This window comes from Cucurbita pepo, chromosome 13, assembly GCF_057944985.1.
Source record: "Cucurbita pepo subsp. pepo isolate OVF chromosome 13, ASM5794498v1, whole genome shotgun sequence".
In the NCBI taxonomy this organism is placed as follows: domain Eukaryota; kingdom Viridiplantae; phylum Streptophyta; class Magnoliopsida; order Cucurbitales; family Cucurbitaceae; genus Cucurbita; species Cucurbita pepo.
In genome coordinates this window covers 14,708,092-14,724,769 of record NC_141810.1, presented here as the reverse complement: position 1 = coordinate 14,724,769, position 16,678 = coordinate 14,708,092, and the positions used below count along the sequence as shown (strand labels likewise).

The window sequence follows — 16,678 nt, the reverse complement described above, 5'->3', positions numbered from 1 at the left end:
TTTAAAATTATTAAAAAAATTAATAATATTTGACGAATATAATTGAATTTTATAAGAATTTAGTTATTATTTAAATAATTTAAAAAAACAATCAAATAGGCTTGAGAACTCTCCAAAATATCGCCGATCCAGAAAAACGAGTGCCGATATTTTCAACCGATTAACTCGGGAGCCATTTGGCCTGCCCCAGGGGACCTAGTCATACGTACCCTCAGCTCCACTTGCACGATCTTGTTACCATTACTATTTTTAAATTAATTTTAATTTTCTTTTTTCTCTCAAAAAAAGAAAAAAAAAACGACTAAATTTGCATCAAATTAAAGTCGTATCCATTCATATTTTCTGGAATTGTTGTTAAATTCCAGAAATAAATTAGTTCTGGTTTTTTTTTTTTTTTTTTTTAATTTATTGTTTATTTTTGTTTCTGTATTTTTAATAGCGGCGACGGCGGGAGATTCGATCCCGGGAACTCAGAGTCAATAATTAGTTGGATACAGAGGGAAAAGAGAAAAAAAAAAAAAAAAAAAGAGGTAATATTCATTGATTCATACTCACTGGAGAGCCCAAATCTGAAGTCTGAACCTTCATCGTCTTTCTCTTCTTGGACTGCAACCTGAAAATCCACTTCGATTCACTTCTCTTTGTGCTTCTTCCACTTTTGTTTTCGATTGGAGTTCGTTTTTGAGCTTCTCTCGCCTAACCCTAGGTAACTCTGACATTGTCGGGAAGTCAAATTTCTGTGGTATTCTCTCGTCATCTGCTTTCTATCTTCTTATGTTTGATTCCTATCTAATGTAGGGTTTGTTAATGTTCGTTTCAGCTGCTTTTCTTGTATGACATGTGTTTGTTTGTACTTTATACTAAAAGGATTCTTGCGCAAGTTGGGGAATTGTGCATCGTGGAGTTTGAATTATGTTGGTTGCATGTTGGAGTTGAAATCCGTTTGTTTGTAGCGTTTGAGTTTGGTTTTTGGATTGGGGAATTCGGGTTTTTATCAATGTTTGCTGTGAATTTTAGTTTGAAGATTTGAAAATTGGGCTTGTAATCTTTGTCGAAATTTTATTCATTTCTATTGTTGTGCTACAGATAGGATGTATTAACTAGTGAGTTATAGGCAATTGGTGAGTCATTCCGAATCCAATGCTTGAGAAATTTTGTTTTGGAAACTAGGTTGGATTGGGGGACACGGCCGAAAGAAGTAAACATAGTTTTGTATTTGTTTAGTAGATTGGCATTTAATTCCTGCAGTGCTTTTAGGAGAGCGTGTCAAATTAGTCGGGTCATGCATAACCGTGCTCCTAGCCTCTACCATGAGATAACCATGAAGGATTTAAGTGTTTCTACTCCCTCTTCTCTCTCCCTCTTTATGTTTTTAAATTTTTTTTTACCTTTTAAATTATTTGAAAAGAAATATTTCAACGTTATTGGAATTTTGGGAATTGGTTAAAATATTGATAATAATAATTGAAGGTAATTGGGATCTTTTGAGAGAAATTACACTTGGGCTCTTTGACTTTGGCTTTGTTATGATTGTTGATGCTATAAGTAGGTTGGACTTCTAGCTTTCAATAGGTTGCGAGGAATTAGCAGATCAATATTAATACGACCATTATCATGGTTGGAACGAAGTTGAGGTTTCCGCTTTCCAGGCAAGGTGGATGCCATTGCAGGGCGGTGCAGCGAATTTGGCAGGGGGAAGTGAATGTAAAATTAGGGCATCTTCCTAAGCAAGCCAACATATAAAGGAATGTTGGAACTGGGTGGGATTTCGAAGAAAGATGGAAGTAGTTGGAGTTTGGTGTAGCAAATTTGATGGGGATGGTAGCGAATGATGAACTTATGCAAGTTGGGGAATCTTCCTTAGCAAGCAATGTATAAGAAGTATCATAAATAGAAGGGATTTTCTTTATTCCTTCTATTCTCCCTAAGGGAGATGTTATTATTACCTTTTATCTTTTCATACATTAATGAAAAATGTTTTTGTTAAAGAAAGTTACAAGTGTAGCTACAATGTGGCGGCAGCAGGATATTGCAAATTGTGGCCAACTAATTGAAGATGGTGTGGTATATATCTCAATGATTGAGGGTGGCAATGGAAAGGAGCTAGATATTATTGTGTAGGAGTTGGAAGCTGGCACTAATAGAAGGTTTAGATGATTGTATGGAAGCTGCCATTGCACTTCCATGCGAGGAAGTTTGTGAGAAAGTTGGGGCTCGAGCATCCTTTCAACCTCTTACAATTTGTTATAGTCCCCAATCAAAACCTTATTTTGTGGTCAACTGAAGGGCACCCATTCCAAAAGAATAAAAAAATGCTGTGAGAAAGTTTTGTCAGAGCTTTTTGTTGAAATATTTGGCAAGAAAGAAATAGAAGAACCTACCAAGAAAAGGAGCTTTATTATCATAGATGTTTTGATGCTATAGTTAATTCAGTTATAACTTGGTGTAAATGTTTTCCCTTATTCCATCCCTATAGCTTTTCCACACTCCTTTCCAGTTGGAAAGGCTTTTCGTAATTTCCTTATTGGGGTTCTCTCCTTCTTTTGTAACTCCATACCATCAATGAAATTGTTTCAAATCTAAAAAGAAAAGAACCTTATCTTGTGGTCAACTGGCAAGCTTCCAAATCTGTCACCTTGAATTTGGGAGGAGGTGGTGCCAATCAATTATCAACACTTGATGCACATCTTGAGCACAAGGTGCATTTGAGTTGGTCATAAACTGGGACTTTGTTAGTCTGAAGATGATTATATGATGGTGGAGTATGCAAGATGGGTTGATGTTAGGAAAGTTTTAGTTTGTGTTGAGCTTGCTCGAGAGGGAGGCTATCCTAGTTCTTTGGATTACGTGAGATTATTTTACTCTACTTTTTTGTTCTGTATGGTTTCTATTCTAATCTTATAGATCCTGTCAATACTTAACATTCTTTGTTAGTGTGGCTACCATACCCTCATGTTTACCTTGTATGACCTTTGGGCTTAGCTGGCTGTCTGGTGTTATATGTGTCAAAATACAGGCATCAGTTGCTTATTCTTTAGACCTGTTAGGATGGAAGAATTGAATGTACTTTTGGATTTGTGTGTTTGCACTTCTTCAATTTCTTCACATATGATCTATGCTTAATAAAATTCACAAAAGTCATGATTATTAGTAGAATAAGCTGGGAAGAAAATTTGCCGGTTATTACTTCTCAATCTTGGCAAATCTGATTTAGAAGTTGAAATTTTGTGTAGACTTTTTCACCCTGAACTGTTGCTTGTTGTCTCCGTTTATTTTCAGTTGTGGAAATCTGAAAGTAAGTCGTAGTTGTGAATTTTCTGCATTTCTTTCCCTTTGGAGTTTTTTACTGAACTTGTTCTTTTTTTTTTTCTGTTATTCGTCTGCAGAAATTTTTTCAGTGGTCTTGGAAGCTCTGTTGGTTGTTTGCTGGTAGATGGTCTTAGAACTTAATTTGCTGAAGGCTAAAGAGATGGCATGCTTATTGACATCAACTTTTTGGGGTTCATCAGACGAACTCATTTTCCATTTTTCTTGATGCTGTTACAAGTTATTCACAGTGTCTTGCTGATCTGAGAAAAATGCCGTCAAAATGGGAAATTCCTTACATTGATTTGAAGATTATGTCTTCAGAATATATTTTATTTAGTTTTACGTCAGCTGGGACATCTTTGGGCAAAAAGGGATCGCTGCTGTAATGTAAAAGCAAAATTATGGAGAATCCTTCAGAAAAAAAATATCCAGTGAATGCCAAGGATTATGACTTACGTGAAGAAGTTGGTGAAGGTGTCAGTGCCACTGTATACAAGGCACTGTGCATTCCGCTAAATGAGATTGTCGCTATAAAGGTTCTTGATTTGGAGAAGTGCAACAATGACCTTGTATGTTCATCAATCTCTTGCATATTTTTTTTCTCTCATCTTAATAACACGTTTCTGACCTTTTTCACCCTTTCATATATGGTTTACCTTGCTTCATAAATCGTAACTGTATCTTTCAGCAAAAAGTTTATGCATGTCTTTTATGTAGTAACTTAAATGTTTTATTATATCAAGTATTCATTGTCATCATTCTGGTATCGAGATTCCAAAGGACCATAAGATGTGGAATTATTTTGTTCTGCATTGATGGTTCTGTAACGTCTGCTCTATTGTGCTTCATGATCTGAACTATTATTTAATGCATTTCACTATTTAATTTACTTAGAAAAAACTTTTAAGGTCACTTTGTGAAGGATATCCCTTTGAGGGCATTCTCTGTTCCTCCAGTATTACTCCTATATTTTTATTTTACATTAGGAACTTATTTGTAGACTTACCTACTCAAAATTTGGAAAATTGAACAAAATCATGTAAAGAAAAGCAGCTAATCCGATAAAACTTTTTTTTTTTTCTTTTTAAATTTTTGTACATGTATTGTGTCTTTACAACTAATGTTGGAGGAAATTGTCCAGGATGGTATTCGGCGTGAGGTTCAAACAATGACTTTGATTGATCATCCAAATTTGTTAAGAGCACATTGTTCCTTCACTGCTGGTCACTACCTCTGGGTTGTGATGCCATACATGTCTGGGGGATCTTGCCTTCATATTATGAAATCTGCTTATCCGGAAGGTTTTGAAGAGACTGTTATAGCTACCTTACTGCGGGAGGTTCTGAAAGCTCTTGTTTATCTTCATGCTCATGGCCACATCCATAGAGATGTGAAGGTTGATTATAGCTCCTTGATCATCTTATCATATTTTGGCTAAGATATTTTTAATAACTGCAGATGGTTTCTTTGTGTTCTGTTTAATTGTGCTGCTGGATGCCAATGCAACGTTCAGTGTAAGAAATGATGCTAAATGAGTATTTAACATGAATTGTTCAAAAAACATGTGAAGTGTTAGCAAGTCTAGATTACCTTCATCATGGAGAATGCACTACTTTTTTTTCTCTTATAATTTTGTTTTTTTTTTCTTTTAAACTAATGAACTTTTCCTGGAGAAGAGCTAATTTTCTTCTTTATCCATATGAACTCCAGTAAGGAGGTGAAGTTAGAGATGATAAAATTTCCAACTCCTTCCTTCCTAAGATACTTGATGATGTGTTGCATTGAACTACATCTCCACGCAATTGAAACAATGGTAGTGCCACATAAATCTCGAGTTTTCTACTAAACTAAATGTCATTGGATTAATAAATACTGAACAATCTAGCTCATTTATGTATTTTGCTCTTTGTATGCATTTGAGTTTCTTCTCCAGCATATCAAGACATTGCTCGAGAAGTAATGTTAGGTGATTTTCTCCTTTTCTGGCTAAAGACATTTACAAGCCTTGTTTTGTGGCAGGCTGGGAATATTTTGATTGATTCTAATGGTACAGTGAAATTAGCTGATTTTGGAGTCTCGGCGGGCATGTTTGATACTGGAGATAGGCAACGCTCAAGAAACACGTTTGTCGGAACTCCTTGCTGGTAACCTTCTATTCCTCACTTCTGTGCCTTGAGTTTTTTGGGTTGTTCTGTTCCTCCTTCTAGAGCTAGAATTAAAAAATGAATGTAATTCTGGAGATTTCCTGTTTTGAAATCCTCAGGATGGCACCTGAAGTTATGCAGCAATTACATGGATATGACTTCAAGTGAGTGGATTGTTCATTTGCATGTGATTGTTCATTTGCATGTGATGTGATATCTCATAACTTATATTATAGTATTTCTTTTCTTGTGATTTGTGTCATGCAGAAGGGTAAGCTAGAAGTTTTCTTTTTCTGTGATATGCTTTCTTTTATATATCTTCTTCTTCCTTGCTGCAATAGGGCAGACATTTGGTCATTTGGAATAACAGCACTTGAACTGGCTCATGGGCATGCTCCATTTTCCAAATACCCACCAATGAAAGTATGTACCTTCCATGAACGTGTAAACTTGTGAAATTACTGATGCACACGACTGGTGTGGTTGTCTAAGTTAAATTTTCTTATGTCACTTGTACTTTGGCTTTATCATTTTTTTCATTGAACGTGGAAACCTTGTGAAATTAGTCTACGACTGTTGTAGTTGACAAAGTTCAACTTCTTTGGCATTACAGGTTTTGCTTATGACACTACAAAATGCTCCTCCTGGTCTTGACTATGAAAGAGATAAGAGATTTTCCAAGGTACGTAATCCCGTAGGGAGATTTAAATACCCTCTGAGTTGTATAGTTCTGTTCATCTTTTGTTGTTTCAGGATCTTTCCGTATATTTTTCTATCCCTTCTCTTGTTTATATCTTCCTTTTGTAATTACAATTTCTAATCCAAAAAAAAAAAAATTACTTCAGTCATTCAAAGAAATGGTCGCTACATGCCTAGTGAAGGATCCAAAGAAACGGCCAAGTTCAGAGAAGCTCCTAAAGCATCCTTTTTTTAAACATGCCCGTTCAGTTGATTATCTTACTCGAACAATCCTGGATGGCCTTGCTCCGTTAGGGGAACGTTTTAAAAAGCTAAAGGTCTCAAGCTAATCTCAGGCCTTTTTTTTATCTGCATTGTTTACTCTCTGGAAGATATCAGTTTGTTCAACCGTTTGTCTTGCCATATCGTCTTTACAGGCAAAAGAGGCTGATCTTCTGGTACAGAATAAGGCTTTGTATGGGGACAAGGAGCATTTGTCACAGGTGCAAATTATAGAAACTCATTATCTGTTGCATAGTTTTGATATTGTCTGGAGCCTTTGGGCTTTGGCCCCTAGATTTTAAGTGTGTTGCACTTGACACAAAAGCACGTGCTGAATCATTTTTTCCCCTAATCTTTTCTTTCCTATTAAATAATATTTCATTAAAGTGAGAAGAAAGTACGTAAGAGAAGAAGGCATCAACGTCAAGCAACCAAAAGAATAACAAAAAATTCCTCCAATTAGTGTTAAAGATTGGATAAAAGAACACCCTCTTAGAGCTAACGAAATGATTTATGTCCTAAACTTCTCAAAATTGGTGGAAGTATCTTGAAGATTTTACAATTCTTTCATATCAAATCTCTCCAAAAACTGCAAGCACCACATTTTCCCAAAAAAGATTTTTTTTTTTTTTTTTTTTTTTTTTTTTTTTTTTTTTTTTTTTTTTTTTTTGGGTGGGGTGGGGTGGGGGGACAATTTTATCAATAAATGAAATGGAGGGGGAAATAATGAAACTAATGAGACCATTCATTGAAGAAAATAATTTGATAACATAAGAGAAAACAGGTATAACTAGTTTTTCAATCCTTGGGAGTATTTATGCAACTCAAGTACATGAATTGAATTTACCTCATTGTGCTGATTGTAAAAGTTAGTATCTGCCATTTGCTTCGTGTTAGTGTCATCTAAATTCCATTATCTTGCACAGCAAGAGTATATTCGAGGAATTAGTGCCTGGAACTTCAACCTTGAGGATTTGAAGAATCAGGCTGCCCTTGTAAGTATCAATATTGTCTGGTTTAGCATGTTCATATATTTATCAGTTGCTTGTAAGAATGGTTACTGCAGTCATCCTTTCATTTTGACTACGGAGCTTCTTGCAGATTCAAGATGACGATATGTCAAACATAGAAGACCTAGATGTACATACAACAAAGCAAAGAAACCAGAATAATGATTTTAGTTTTCCAGTAGAGGGTTCATCTCTTGAAAGGCTGAATCACCCAACTGCTGCAGCTAGTCAGGAGGTTTTACTGTCTACAATAACTTTTACTAAAATCATTTGTTATGGACATGGAAAAACTAGCATTTGTTCTCTGAATCAATAGCTTGAATAGTCTGTTGACTATAATCAAACATTTTCTGACATTTTTTTTTCCTGTTCTTTTGTTTTAGGATGATTTCAGTGATCTTCATGATTTGGAGAGCTCCCTTGCTTCTTTTCCTGTAAAACCTCTTGAAGCACTCAAGTATGGTTATTTTCTATCCCCCCCCCTCCAAAAAAAAAAGAAATAATATATATATATATATATATATATATATATATATATATATATATATAATAGTAATAATAAATAAAAGAAAAAACGTCTTTAAGTTATTCTGCAATTTTTATAGGAACATCTATAGTAAATAAACTTGAAGCAATCAATTTTGAACTCTCAACAATTTGTCAATTTTTCATTTTATATTACATTCCTATTTTACTTTATTAACTTTTTTTAAACCGTGCGGTGAATTTTGATCTGATAATTTAAGGAAAAATCAAAATGACAGTTTCTCTTTATTGTAATATTGTGTCTTGATACTCGGATGCAGAGATTGTTTTGACATCTATGAAGATATAAGCACAGACAGTGTATGGCCATTGGATAGAGAAAATGGAAGAACCGAGGGTGAGAGTTCAGGGCAAAGTGGTTCCTTACCACGTCATTACATGTCAGAGAATAAGAGGTCTTTCAGCGGCTCACTAATTTCTGACAATGCTGTCTCTCCTAAAAAGATTATTGTCGATGGTGATAGGTATGCTTTATTCTAATTTACACTATTGTGAATGCATTATATTTTCCTTGTCGTGGTTTTATAGTTCCAGCAAAGTCACCATCCATCTGCTCGTACTCTCTGTATTAGATAATAAGCTTGTTACTTGAGGATGTTTGTTCTACTTGATTTTTGAATTTTTTGCTTCAAGTTTGAATGGATTCTTATTTTCTTTTTTTTATCTCAAGTGCGAGGGATCCTTTGCCATCCCCTCACACAACAAACGCCCTTAAGGCCAAAGACAAAAGGCAGCCGGTATCTTAATGGATTCTATGCTGTTTCTCTTAATTTTAAATTTCAGAATGAGCTTTATCAGTTGAAGAACACGTTTTCCTTTGGTTTGTGAAATGTTTCTGTTTTGGATGTTCACAATGTGGTTTAGGCAAGTCTGACCATAACTTTTTTTTTTTTTTTCAAACTTCAACAAAGGGACTATTTGCAGTCAAAACTTCCATCTGAGCGTAATTACAGTGGTCCATTATTATATCGCCAGAAAAGAGATACAAATAACGTTTCATCTGGTATGTTCTTTGGCTTCTCTATTCCTCTGGGCTTAAATTAGTTCATATTAACAACTTTAAGGTCATAAAATTCTTACATATCTTATTCAGTCGAGGATACATCAGATGGAACAGTTGTTCAACGCAAGGGGCGGTTTAAAGTGACTTCAGCAGAACTTAGTCCGAAGGTATTTTTGCATTTACTTTGAAATCTTGTACAAAACTTAATTGCCTTGCAGGTTTGAATCATGTGTAGAAGGGAAGTATTGCAGAGATATAATTTTAGTAATTTGCAGCGTGTATATCTGTAGTGAATAGGCCCATGATATAAAGCATACGAACTATTATCCTACCTTTTTCCTTGGAAAACCATCAAGTTTAATCCTCATTGTATTTGACCTATTATGTGACCATGTTAGGGATAAAAAAAACTCAAAGGTCAGGTGGTTTGGTCTCTTCTTTCTTCTTGTGCTGTTTGAATATTTTCAGAACTATGAACTTTCTTTTGCAATTTTTTGTTATGCTCGTGAAAACATGCTGGCTTCTCAAGTTTAAGATAAATTCCTTCGTTATTGTGATTTTTGAATGATTTATTTTGAAAAATTTTAGCAAAATTCTGACATTAAGATGTTTATCTTTTCATAGGGGTTTATTCGCTTCCTTTTAAGTTTATTTGTTAGAGTGAATAAATGCAGTCCTTGATTTCGTTGCCTGTTATTTCCATTTCATGTCACGCATGCTGATCATGCTGTGCTTTTGCAACTGATTGAATACCTTGTATTTCCATCTGCATTATTGACTATACTTGAGTCTCTTGGTACTTTTGATTGGTTGAAATTATCCCCCATAAAATCTATTCCTGCTTTAAAGTGAATTTTTAATCATATTAATCTTCAACTCATTTTTCCATTTTATCAATTTGGGTTTGTGAGGGTATGACTATTTTGAACTACTTGAGCAAATTATTTCGACTTCAAACATGCATCTTTAAGCCCTTTTTTTTAGGGGTAAGAAACTGATCTTTCGTTTAAGGAAATGAAAGAATCTAAAAGGGCATACAAAAAAAATCAAGCCCAATAAAAAGTAGAGACCCATACCAACTACAATAAGGGACTCCAATCCAACAAAATTGAACTAAGATCCTAATTACAAAAAGGCCTAGGGATGCGCTCTAAGGGACACATCAAATCTCACCCCTCTTAAATCTCAACAAACGGCCACTCCATCTCTCTAAAAATCTTATTGTTCTTCTCGAACCAAACTCAGTTAGCAAGCCAACAATTTATGCAGAATTCGAAGTATGCCATCTTTTCTAAGAACAGGTGGATTTTTACTTGTTATTTTGATTTTATACCATGCATGTATTCATGTTCACATTTGAGTTTCGTGCACTTCTGCATTTATTGACTTTTTATGAGGCTCTTGGTACTTTTGATTGGTAGAAAATTTCCCGTCAAATTTACCATTTCTTTTAAGTGGACTTTTGATCTTACTAGTTTTTATCTTATTTTCTACCAATCGATTTGGATATTGTATGCCTTGGGGATTTGTGCACTTGACTTCTCATATCACCAATGAACTTAGACATTTACCTTTTAGGCAATGGCTTTGTAACCATTGCCATTCTGTTTTTGTATTTAGGGTCCTATGACGGGCTCATTTAGCCCAGTCTGTGGAGGGACGGTAAGTCCAACATCCATGAACCTCACACCTGCTCTACTCCTTCCATCGATGCAATGCATGTTGCAGCAGAACATCCTTCAACGGGTCTGTTTTTCTCGCCCTTCTTGTTTGTATTTGCAGTGCTTCAAAATAATTTTCTTATTTCTATCATTATTGTTGACAGGAAGAAATTGTTAAATTGATCAAGTATTTGGAACAAACAGCTGGTATTTTCCTCTTTTTGTTATTATAATTGGCTTTTTGGCACATTTTCTTATACTATATTTTTTACTGACAGGCAAGAATCCAGATGTATCAGAGACGGTCACCAGTGACCTTCTGCAGGTACATAGATGAACTTGATTTCCTTGTTAATTTTGAAAAAAGCCGCTCAGTGGTACATAATCGACTTTGTATTTTTAAAAAAGAAATTATGAAAAAACCAACTTTTATTAGAAAAAAACGAAAGAACACACAAGGGTTATACAGAAAAAGGAAATCTCATAACTAAAGGAGCAAAAAACAAACAAAAAGTAACAAACTGGTAACTATAGAGAAGGCTCCAATTTAAAAGAACAAGAGATAAAGCGTAGAAATCTTTAGTAATTGAGACCAAGAGGGAGGAACTGAACCTACTGAAGACCCAAACCAACCCCCGAGAGTTTTCCACATCTTTTAAATACCCATAATTGAGGCATTTACATGCTTTGCCATTACTGGATTGCGATTTTTCTGTACAAAGGAATAATGAAGAATAATCGGCATGATAACAGTAGAAACAGGGTACATTAAATATCATAACAATAAATGATAATGGCAAAGTGGAATTAATAGGCATGATAACAATAAATATCATGTGTGCCAAGCTGATTGCGTCAGTCTTCTTTCCAAATTATCTGAGGGGAAATCGGCTTTGTTCTTATATTTGATGCCAAAGGCTGCCGGATCATGGTCATGGCTCTTATCGAATGCAGTTATTTGTGCTTTTTATGTGACATTTTCTAGGCTACTTCATCTAATGATAGTTTCAATGTTGACCAGACACCACCGGCTACCTTGAGGGAAAGAGAGTTACAATCTCAGGTCGTTCATCTGCAGCAGAGGTATAATTTAAGACCAAGCATTCAACTTACCATTTACGTTTCTAACCAAATTTTCATGAACCTAATGTTCGATTATTTCTAATTTCAGAATTGATCGTCTTGTTGAAGAATTAGAGGAGCAGAAGTTGAAAAATGCCGAGGTATTATATCATACTTGATTGGAAACTCAATATTATTCTGTTTAATTGCCTTGAATCTGGTGGCCTTTGCGATGAAAGCAACCGGACTTTATGTATTTCCCTTTGGTTTTCACAGTTTGAAAGACACATGATTTCTATGCAAAATAAAGAGAAAACATAAAAGAAAGCACATGAAGCGCAATGGGTAGATCGTCCAGATGCCTTCGCTCCTTGATTATTCTTTTAGCTATTAATGTGTGGCTGCCTCTGTCTGCAAGAAATTTCAGTGGATGATATGAGCCAATCGTTATTGTATTTGTAGTGTACTATAAGTGATGCCAAAAGGCAGACACCGAAATTTTTGTGTTCTTTAATGTATTTCCTATGTATCTTGTAATGCTGATCGTGTAATATATTGCCGTTTCTGTTTTTTTCTTGCTTTCTCACACTCCTCATAACGAGAACAGAATAATGAATGATATTCTTCTGCAAACGAATAGCATTGAAATTTGCCATTTTTTGTTGCCTCAATGATGCAAAAGCTTCAAATTTTATTTAGACAACATTTTTGCAATAGCATGTGATATTGTTTAGTATAGAGTTATGATTTTACGAGATTAAATATGCTAGTATAATTGATTCTAAAAAATATAATTTTGTACTTTCTTATTATGCCCTCTTGTCTCAGACTCCACCATTCCACCATGCATTTCCAACCACAGTGGGCTACAATATGAAAGCAAGCCACTGAGTCACTAATGGGTGGCTTTAGAACCTCCCATTGTAGTGTGCTCGCCGTGAACCACGTTTCATTCTCCAACAAACAGGATAAGATATTAAATCTATTCTTGAAGTTAGATGTTTGAATGCCGTGAACCACGTTTCATTCTCCAACATACAGGATAAGATATTACATCTATTCTTAAAGTTAGATGTTTGAATCTTCACTGATACATCGTCAAGAATAGATGTTTGAATGCCGTGAACCACGTTTCATTCTCCAACAAACAGGATAAGATATTACATCTATTCTTAAAGTTAGATGTTTGAAGCTTTACTGATACATCGTTAACTAAAAAAAATAGAGCTAATTCACAATCTACTTTTGAAATCTCATTCTCGTCTACTATCTTATTGATCAGACAAGAGATCATTTGCCAATAAATCGTCAAAACCCCACCAAAAAAGGTCACAGAAGTAGGAATACAAATATGTATCTTACTGAATGTGAACAAAACGAGGGTTTAAGCAGCAAAAGTCAAATATTACCAAAGTTTATTCTCAGACACGGCAGTAACAATGCCTCTCATTGTCTCCTGCAAAACAGGAAGAATCCAATTAAACTTATTCAATTTACTAAGTCTGGAAAAAATAACATATTTGAGTAATTACCACAGAATGGTCTTTTAGGCCAAGAGAGATTAATAATGGCTTGTATGAACCTGATAAACTGCATAAACAAAAGAATAATTTCAGCATGTTATTTGAATGTGGCTATCTTGATGGGGCGTAAAAAGTTCTATGCTTCAATATGCACATCAATAAATGTATTCTAAGAATTCTACAAGTGGGTCTACTTCAAGTAAATGTCTAAAGTAGTAGTGAAAAGCCCTTGCATTGCCATAAAGTTCTCCCTCCCAGAGAAAGTGGAATTGCCAAGCATCACCACAAAGTCTACCCATCTAGTTAGTCAGAGATCCCACTCCAAAAAGTTAAGGACCTTAACTTTGGACTGTATATATTGAGGCTTCAGAAATAAACAATGGGTTGAAGGAGATGAAAGTCATCCTCTCTTCTTGTAACAGCCAAGCCCTCCGCTAGCAGATATTGTCCTCTTTAAGCTTTCACTTTGAAGCTTCCTCTTAAGGTTAGGAGAGGTTTCCACACTTTTATAAGGAATGTTTCGTTCCTCTCTCCAACCAATGTAGGATCTCACAATCTACCCCCCTTAGGGTCCTAGCGTCCTCGCTGGCACTCCGCTTGGTGTCTAGCTCCGATACCATTTGTAATAGTCCAAGCCTACCGCTAGCAGATGTTGTCTTCTTTCGGCTATTGTGAGATCTCACATCAGTTGGAGAAGCGAACAAAGAAAGCATTCCTTATAATATGACAAGTTTTAAGCTCTATAGTTGGATCTCTCATTAAGCCTTAAGCCATGTTAAAGAAGCTTTAAGAAGCGTCTCTAGTAGAACACCCAGCAAAGCTAAAAGACACCAAATAAGGAATGTAGCATTTCCATAAATCAGAGTCTGACAAGTCAAGATCCCAAACATTAAGACAGATTATCTACTTAATAGAAATATAGCACGTTTCGGTTATTGTATACATTATCCGCAGATTTCCAAAGAGCACATACACACATGCCCAGAAGTCAGATCTTCAAAAGGAGTAGAAGTGTTCAAACCTTAAAGTTCGATGATGTTGAATTGGAAGGTTTACCTGATTTGTTCGATCAACTGACGTGCACATGCAACCAGCATCGGCTGAAAATTCCATGTATCAATCGCAGCATTATTCACTAACAAACTACTGTAACGTAGCTGACTTACCTCATCTCTTTTGCCAAAAACGGTAGACACTGAGAAGGTTGAATGAATTGCCATCCCCTCCTCCTTCCTGCGGATTGTAACATATAGATGTATAAGAAGCTTCTAATATAGCATAACATAATAAGCATAAATCATTAGTTCCAATAACTTGGGAAGTTAAATTTTTTTCAGCAATATTTAAGCTGAAAGCTATGAAGCGTTACTCCTCCAAAAGAAAGTCTACGAAGTGTAATGGTTGTGATCTTAATTGATGGAAGTTTGATTACAAATATGTGTATTTGAGGGTATAGAATCGCTAAATTTTGCAGAAATGACCAGTAATTGCTCACCTCGCTTGCAGCATAGTCCCCATTGCTCCAATTTGAGTTGCAATAACCTTCAAATCAGTTTCAAACATCAGAGATGTAAATAACACACACTAATAGATACCAAAATCCCCATTTCCCCATCCTCCTCCAACAAAAACATATGCACTTGTAATAATATAAAACCGAACTCCTACTGACAAGAAAATGATCATCGTGGCGACAGACGACTATATCCGTTTTGATTCCCTGAAAGCAGAAGACATATGAATGAGATTACTTACTCCCTGAGCTAACCAATGATGAATAGTAAAGTGCCCTGACTTTGAACTAGAACATAGGCAATGAAATCCACAGATGTTCAAACAATAGGAATACAATGACAGGCGTAGAATCTTGCAAGAGATGTATTGGTTCATCAAAATCAAGCCGCAAGGAGGATGTGAATCAATGAAAAACAATAAGCCGCAAGGAGGATGTGAATCAATGAAAAACAATAAGCCGCAAGGAGGATGTGAATCAAGCATTATATTCAAATGATTAATACAAACAGGAAGAAGCAATTTAATTTCGGTAAACATCCTGCATATCCCTAACTCGAATTCACAAAAAATGAGAACAAATTCACCATTTAAAACCTCAAATCACTTAACCCCACTTTAAATTTGTTTCCGTATCATCCAAATTCAAGCTTCCCCATCAGCAACTCGCAGACGAATCACCAGTCTATTAAAGCTAATAAAACTAGCTGCGGCATTTAAGCAAACAGGTTATGTGCAAACGCGAATCCTTTAAATTAAAATCAACCCTTGAAAACAACGCTGCTACAGGGAAAATCACAACACCCTAATCCCGAATTCGTTCAAGGACTGTGTAGGATGGATTAATTTTATCCAGAGCAAGTAATCCATACCTTGATTTCCAATGAGGCCTGCTTGTGGGAAACCGGAAAGCGAGTACCACCCGAGCTTTCCATGCGGGAAGGAAGAGTGAAAGTGTTGTGACTAGGGTCAAGTCAATCAAGTTTCTTTGCTCACCAACTCTTGAACTTCGAAGTCAATCCACCCACCATTTGTTTTTCTCTGTTCTTCTAGTTCTTTAAACAGTGCCCTTACAATTTATTTCTTTATTTTTATTGTTTTTAGTATGTCAAACCATTTTTTTATTTTCTCTCTTTAAAACATTTTCAATTTAAAAATTTAAATAAAAAATAAATTATATATTTGATTAATTAAATGATACGTAGCTACATTTAATAAAACAATTATCGACCTACTAAACCATATGAATCATACTATAAAACGAGTAAGACTTAGTAATTAACAAAATTTTAGTTACACGCGGTTGGACCGTTTCTACACATTTAAAAATAAATGTATGGTCAAAATAAACTTTATACTTCATTTTTTATATAACATTGGATCTACGTATTTATTCTTAATAATTTATTCTTTGTAATTTTATAAATATGTCGTTGAATAAATCTTTTTTTTAATTAAAAAAACCAATTATAAATATAAGAGAGAGGAGTATTTATATGATCTAATTACCTAAATAACTTGAATTATGCCATTCAAAATCTATCGACACTTCATAGATTATCTTTAAACTTTTTAATATTACTCTTGAAGGTTTATAAATAATTTTAAAAGGTGGTACTAAAAAAGTAAAAGGTATTTTTTATATATTTTTTTAAAAAGTTTAAACATGTTATTTATGTTTTTTTTTAAACCAATCATAAGTATTACTTTTAAAAACTCAAAAATATATATTATATATTTTGTTAAGATAATTGGGGAGGCATACTAAATTATAGTTTACCATATATATCATATTTAATATTTTATTGTAAGTTAAATATTTAGATATTTTTCTTTATTGCTATAAATATCTTTTCATTTATTATTCTTTCCATATATTTGTAATTTGTTTGATTATAAATAGATAACTTTCACGTGGTTGGAAGCATTATTATACTTTTTTTAAAAA

General features: G+C 34.7%; 2 protein-coding genes across 4 annotated transcripts; one reads left to right on the top strand and one right to left on the bottom strand.

Annotated features, from left to right (window-relative positions):
• Positions 1-383: 383 nt before the first annotated feature.
• Positions 384-12,350, top strand: LOC111809021 (uncharacterized). Of its 3 annotated transcripts, none has more exons than XM_087116727.1 (21): positions 384-706; positions 3,399-3,878; positions 4,451-4,705; positions 5,329-5,453; positions 5,573-5,617; positions 5,795-5,876; positions 6,067-6,135; positions 6,299-6,469; positions 6,569-6,634; positions 7,340-7,408; positions 7,515-7,658; positions 7,807-7,880; positions 8,230-8,433; positions 8,881-8,972; positions 9,063-9,139; positions 10,593-10,718; positions 10,798-10,840; positions 10,912-10,958; positions 11,655-11,716; positions 11,805-11,856; positions 11,972-12,350. In XM_087116727.1, exons 2-21 carry the CDS (start codon positions 3,711-3,713, stop codon positions 12,014-12,016), a joined length of 2,016 nt encoding a protein of 671 aa, XP_086972853.1. In that variant the 5' UTR covers positions 384-706; positions 3,399-3,710; the 3' UTR covers positions 12,017-12,350. The 3 variants fall into 3 exon arrangements, with proteins under 3 accessions (XP_086972853.1, XP_086972852.1, XP_086972854.1); XM_087116726.1 differs by having other exon boundaries at positions 3,387-3,878; XM_087116728.1 differs by having other exon boundaries at positions 384-742; positions 3,387-3,878.
• A 454-nt stretch (positions 12,351-12,804) lies between these two features.
• Positions 12,805-15,789, bottom strand: LOC111809020 (uncharacterized). Its single transcript, XM_023695328.2, has 7 exons — positions 15,603-15,789; positions 14,891-14,938; positions 14,714-14,760; positions 14,385-14,451; positions 14,275-14,318; positions 13,228-13,285; positions 12,805-13,151 (listed from the first exon to the last, which is right to left on the bottom strand). The coding sequence occupies exons 1-7, from the start codon at positions 15,663-15,665 to the stop codon at positions 13,101-13,103; spliced, it is 378 nt and encodes a 125-aa protein (XP_023551096.1). The 5' UTR covers positions 15,666-15,789; the 3' UTR covers positions 12,805-13,100.
• Between the last annotated feature and the right edge of the window lie 889 nt (positions 15,790-16,678).

Bases quoted from the DNA above. Each gene is read 5' to 3' on its own strand.
- LOC111809021 (XM_087116727.1), top strand. From the start codon at position 3,711: ATGGAGAATCCTTCAGAAAAAAAATATCCAGTGAATGCCAAGGATTAT. The intron at 5,454-5,572 runs GTAACCTTCTAT...TGAAATCCTCAG, and splicing joins TTTGTCGGAACTCCTTGCTG to GATGGCACCTGAAGTTATGC. The intron at 9,140-10,592 runs GTATTTTTGCAT...TTTTGTATTTAG, and splicing joins CAGCAGAACTTAGTCCGAAG to GGTCCTATGACGGGCTCATT.
- LOC111809020 (XM_023695328.2), bottom strand. From the start codon at position 15,665: ATGGAAAGCTCGGGTGGTACTCGCTTTCCGGTTTCCCACAAGCAGGCC. The intron at 14,761-14,890 runs GTCAGTAGGAGT...ACTGATTTGAAG, and splicing joins GCCACGATGATCATTTTCTT to GTTATTGCAACTCAAATTGG. The intron at 13,286-14,274 runs GTAAACCTTCCA...TTGTTTATGCAG, and splicing joins CAGTTGATCGAACAAATCAG to TTTATCAGGTTCATACAAGC.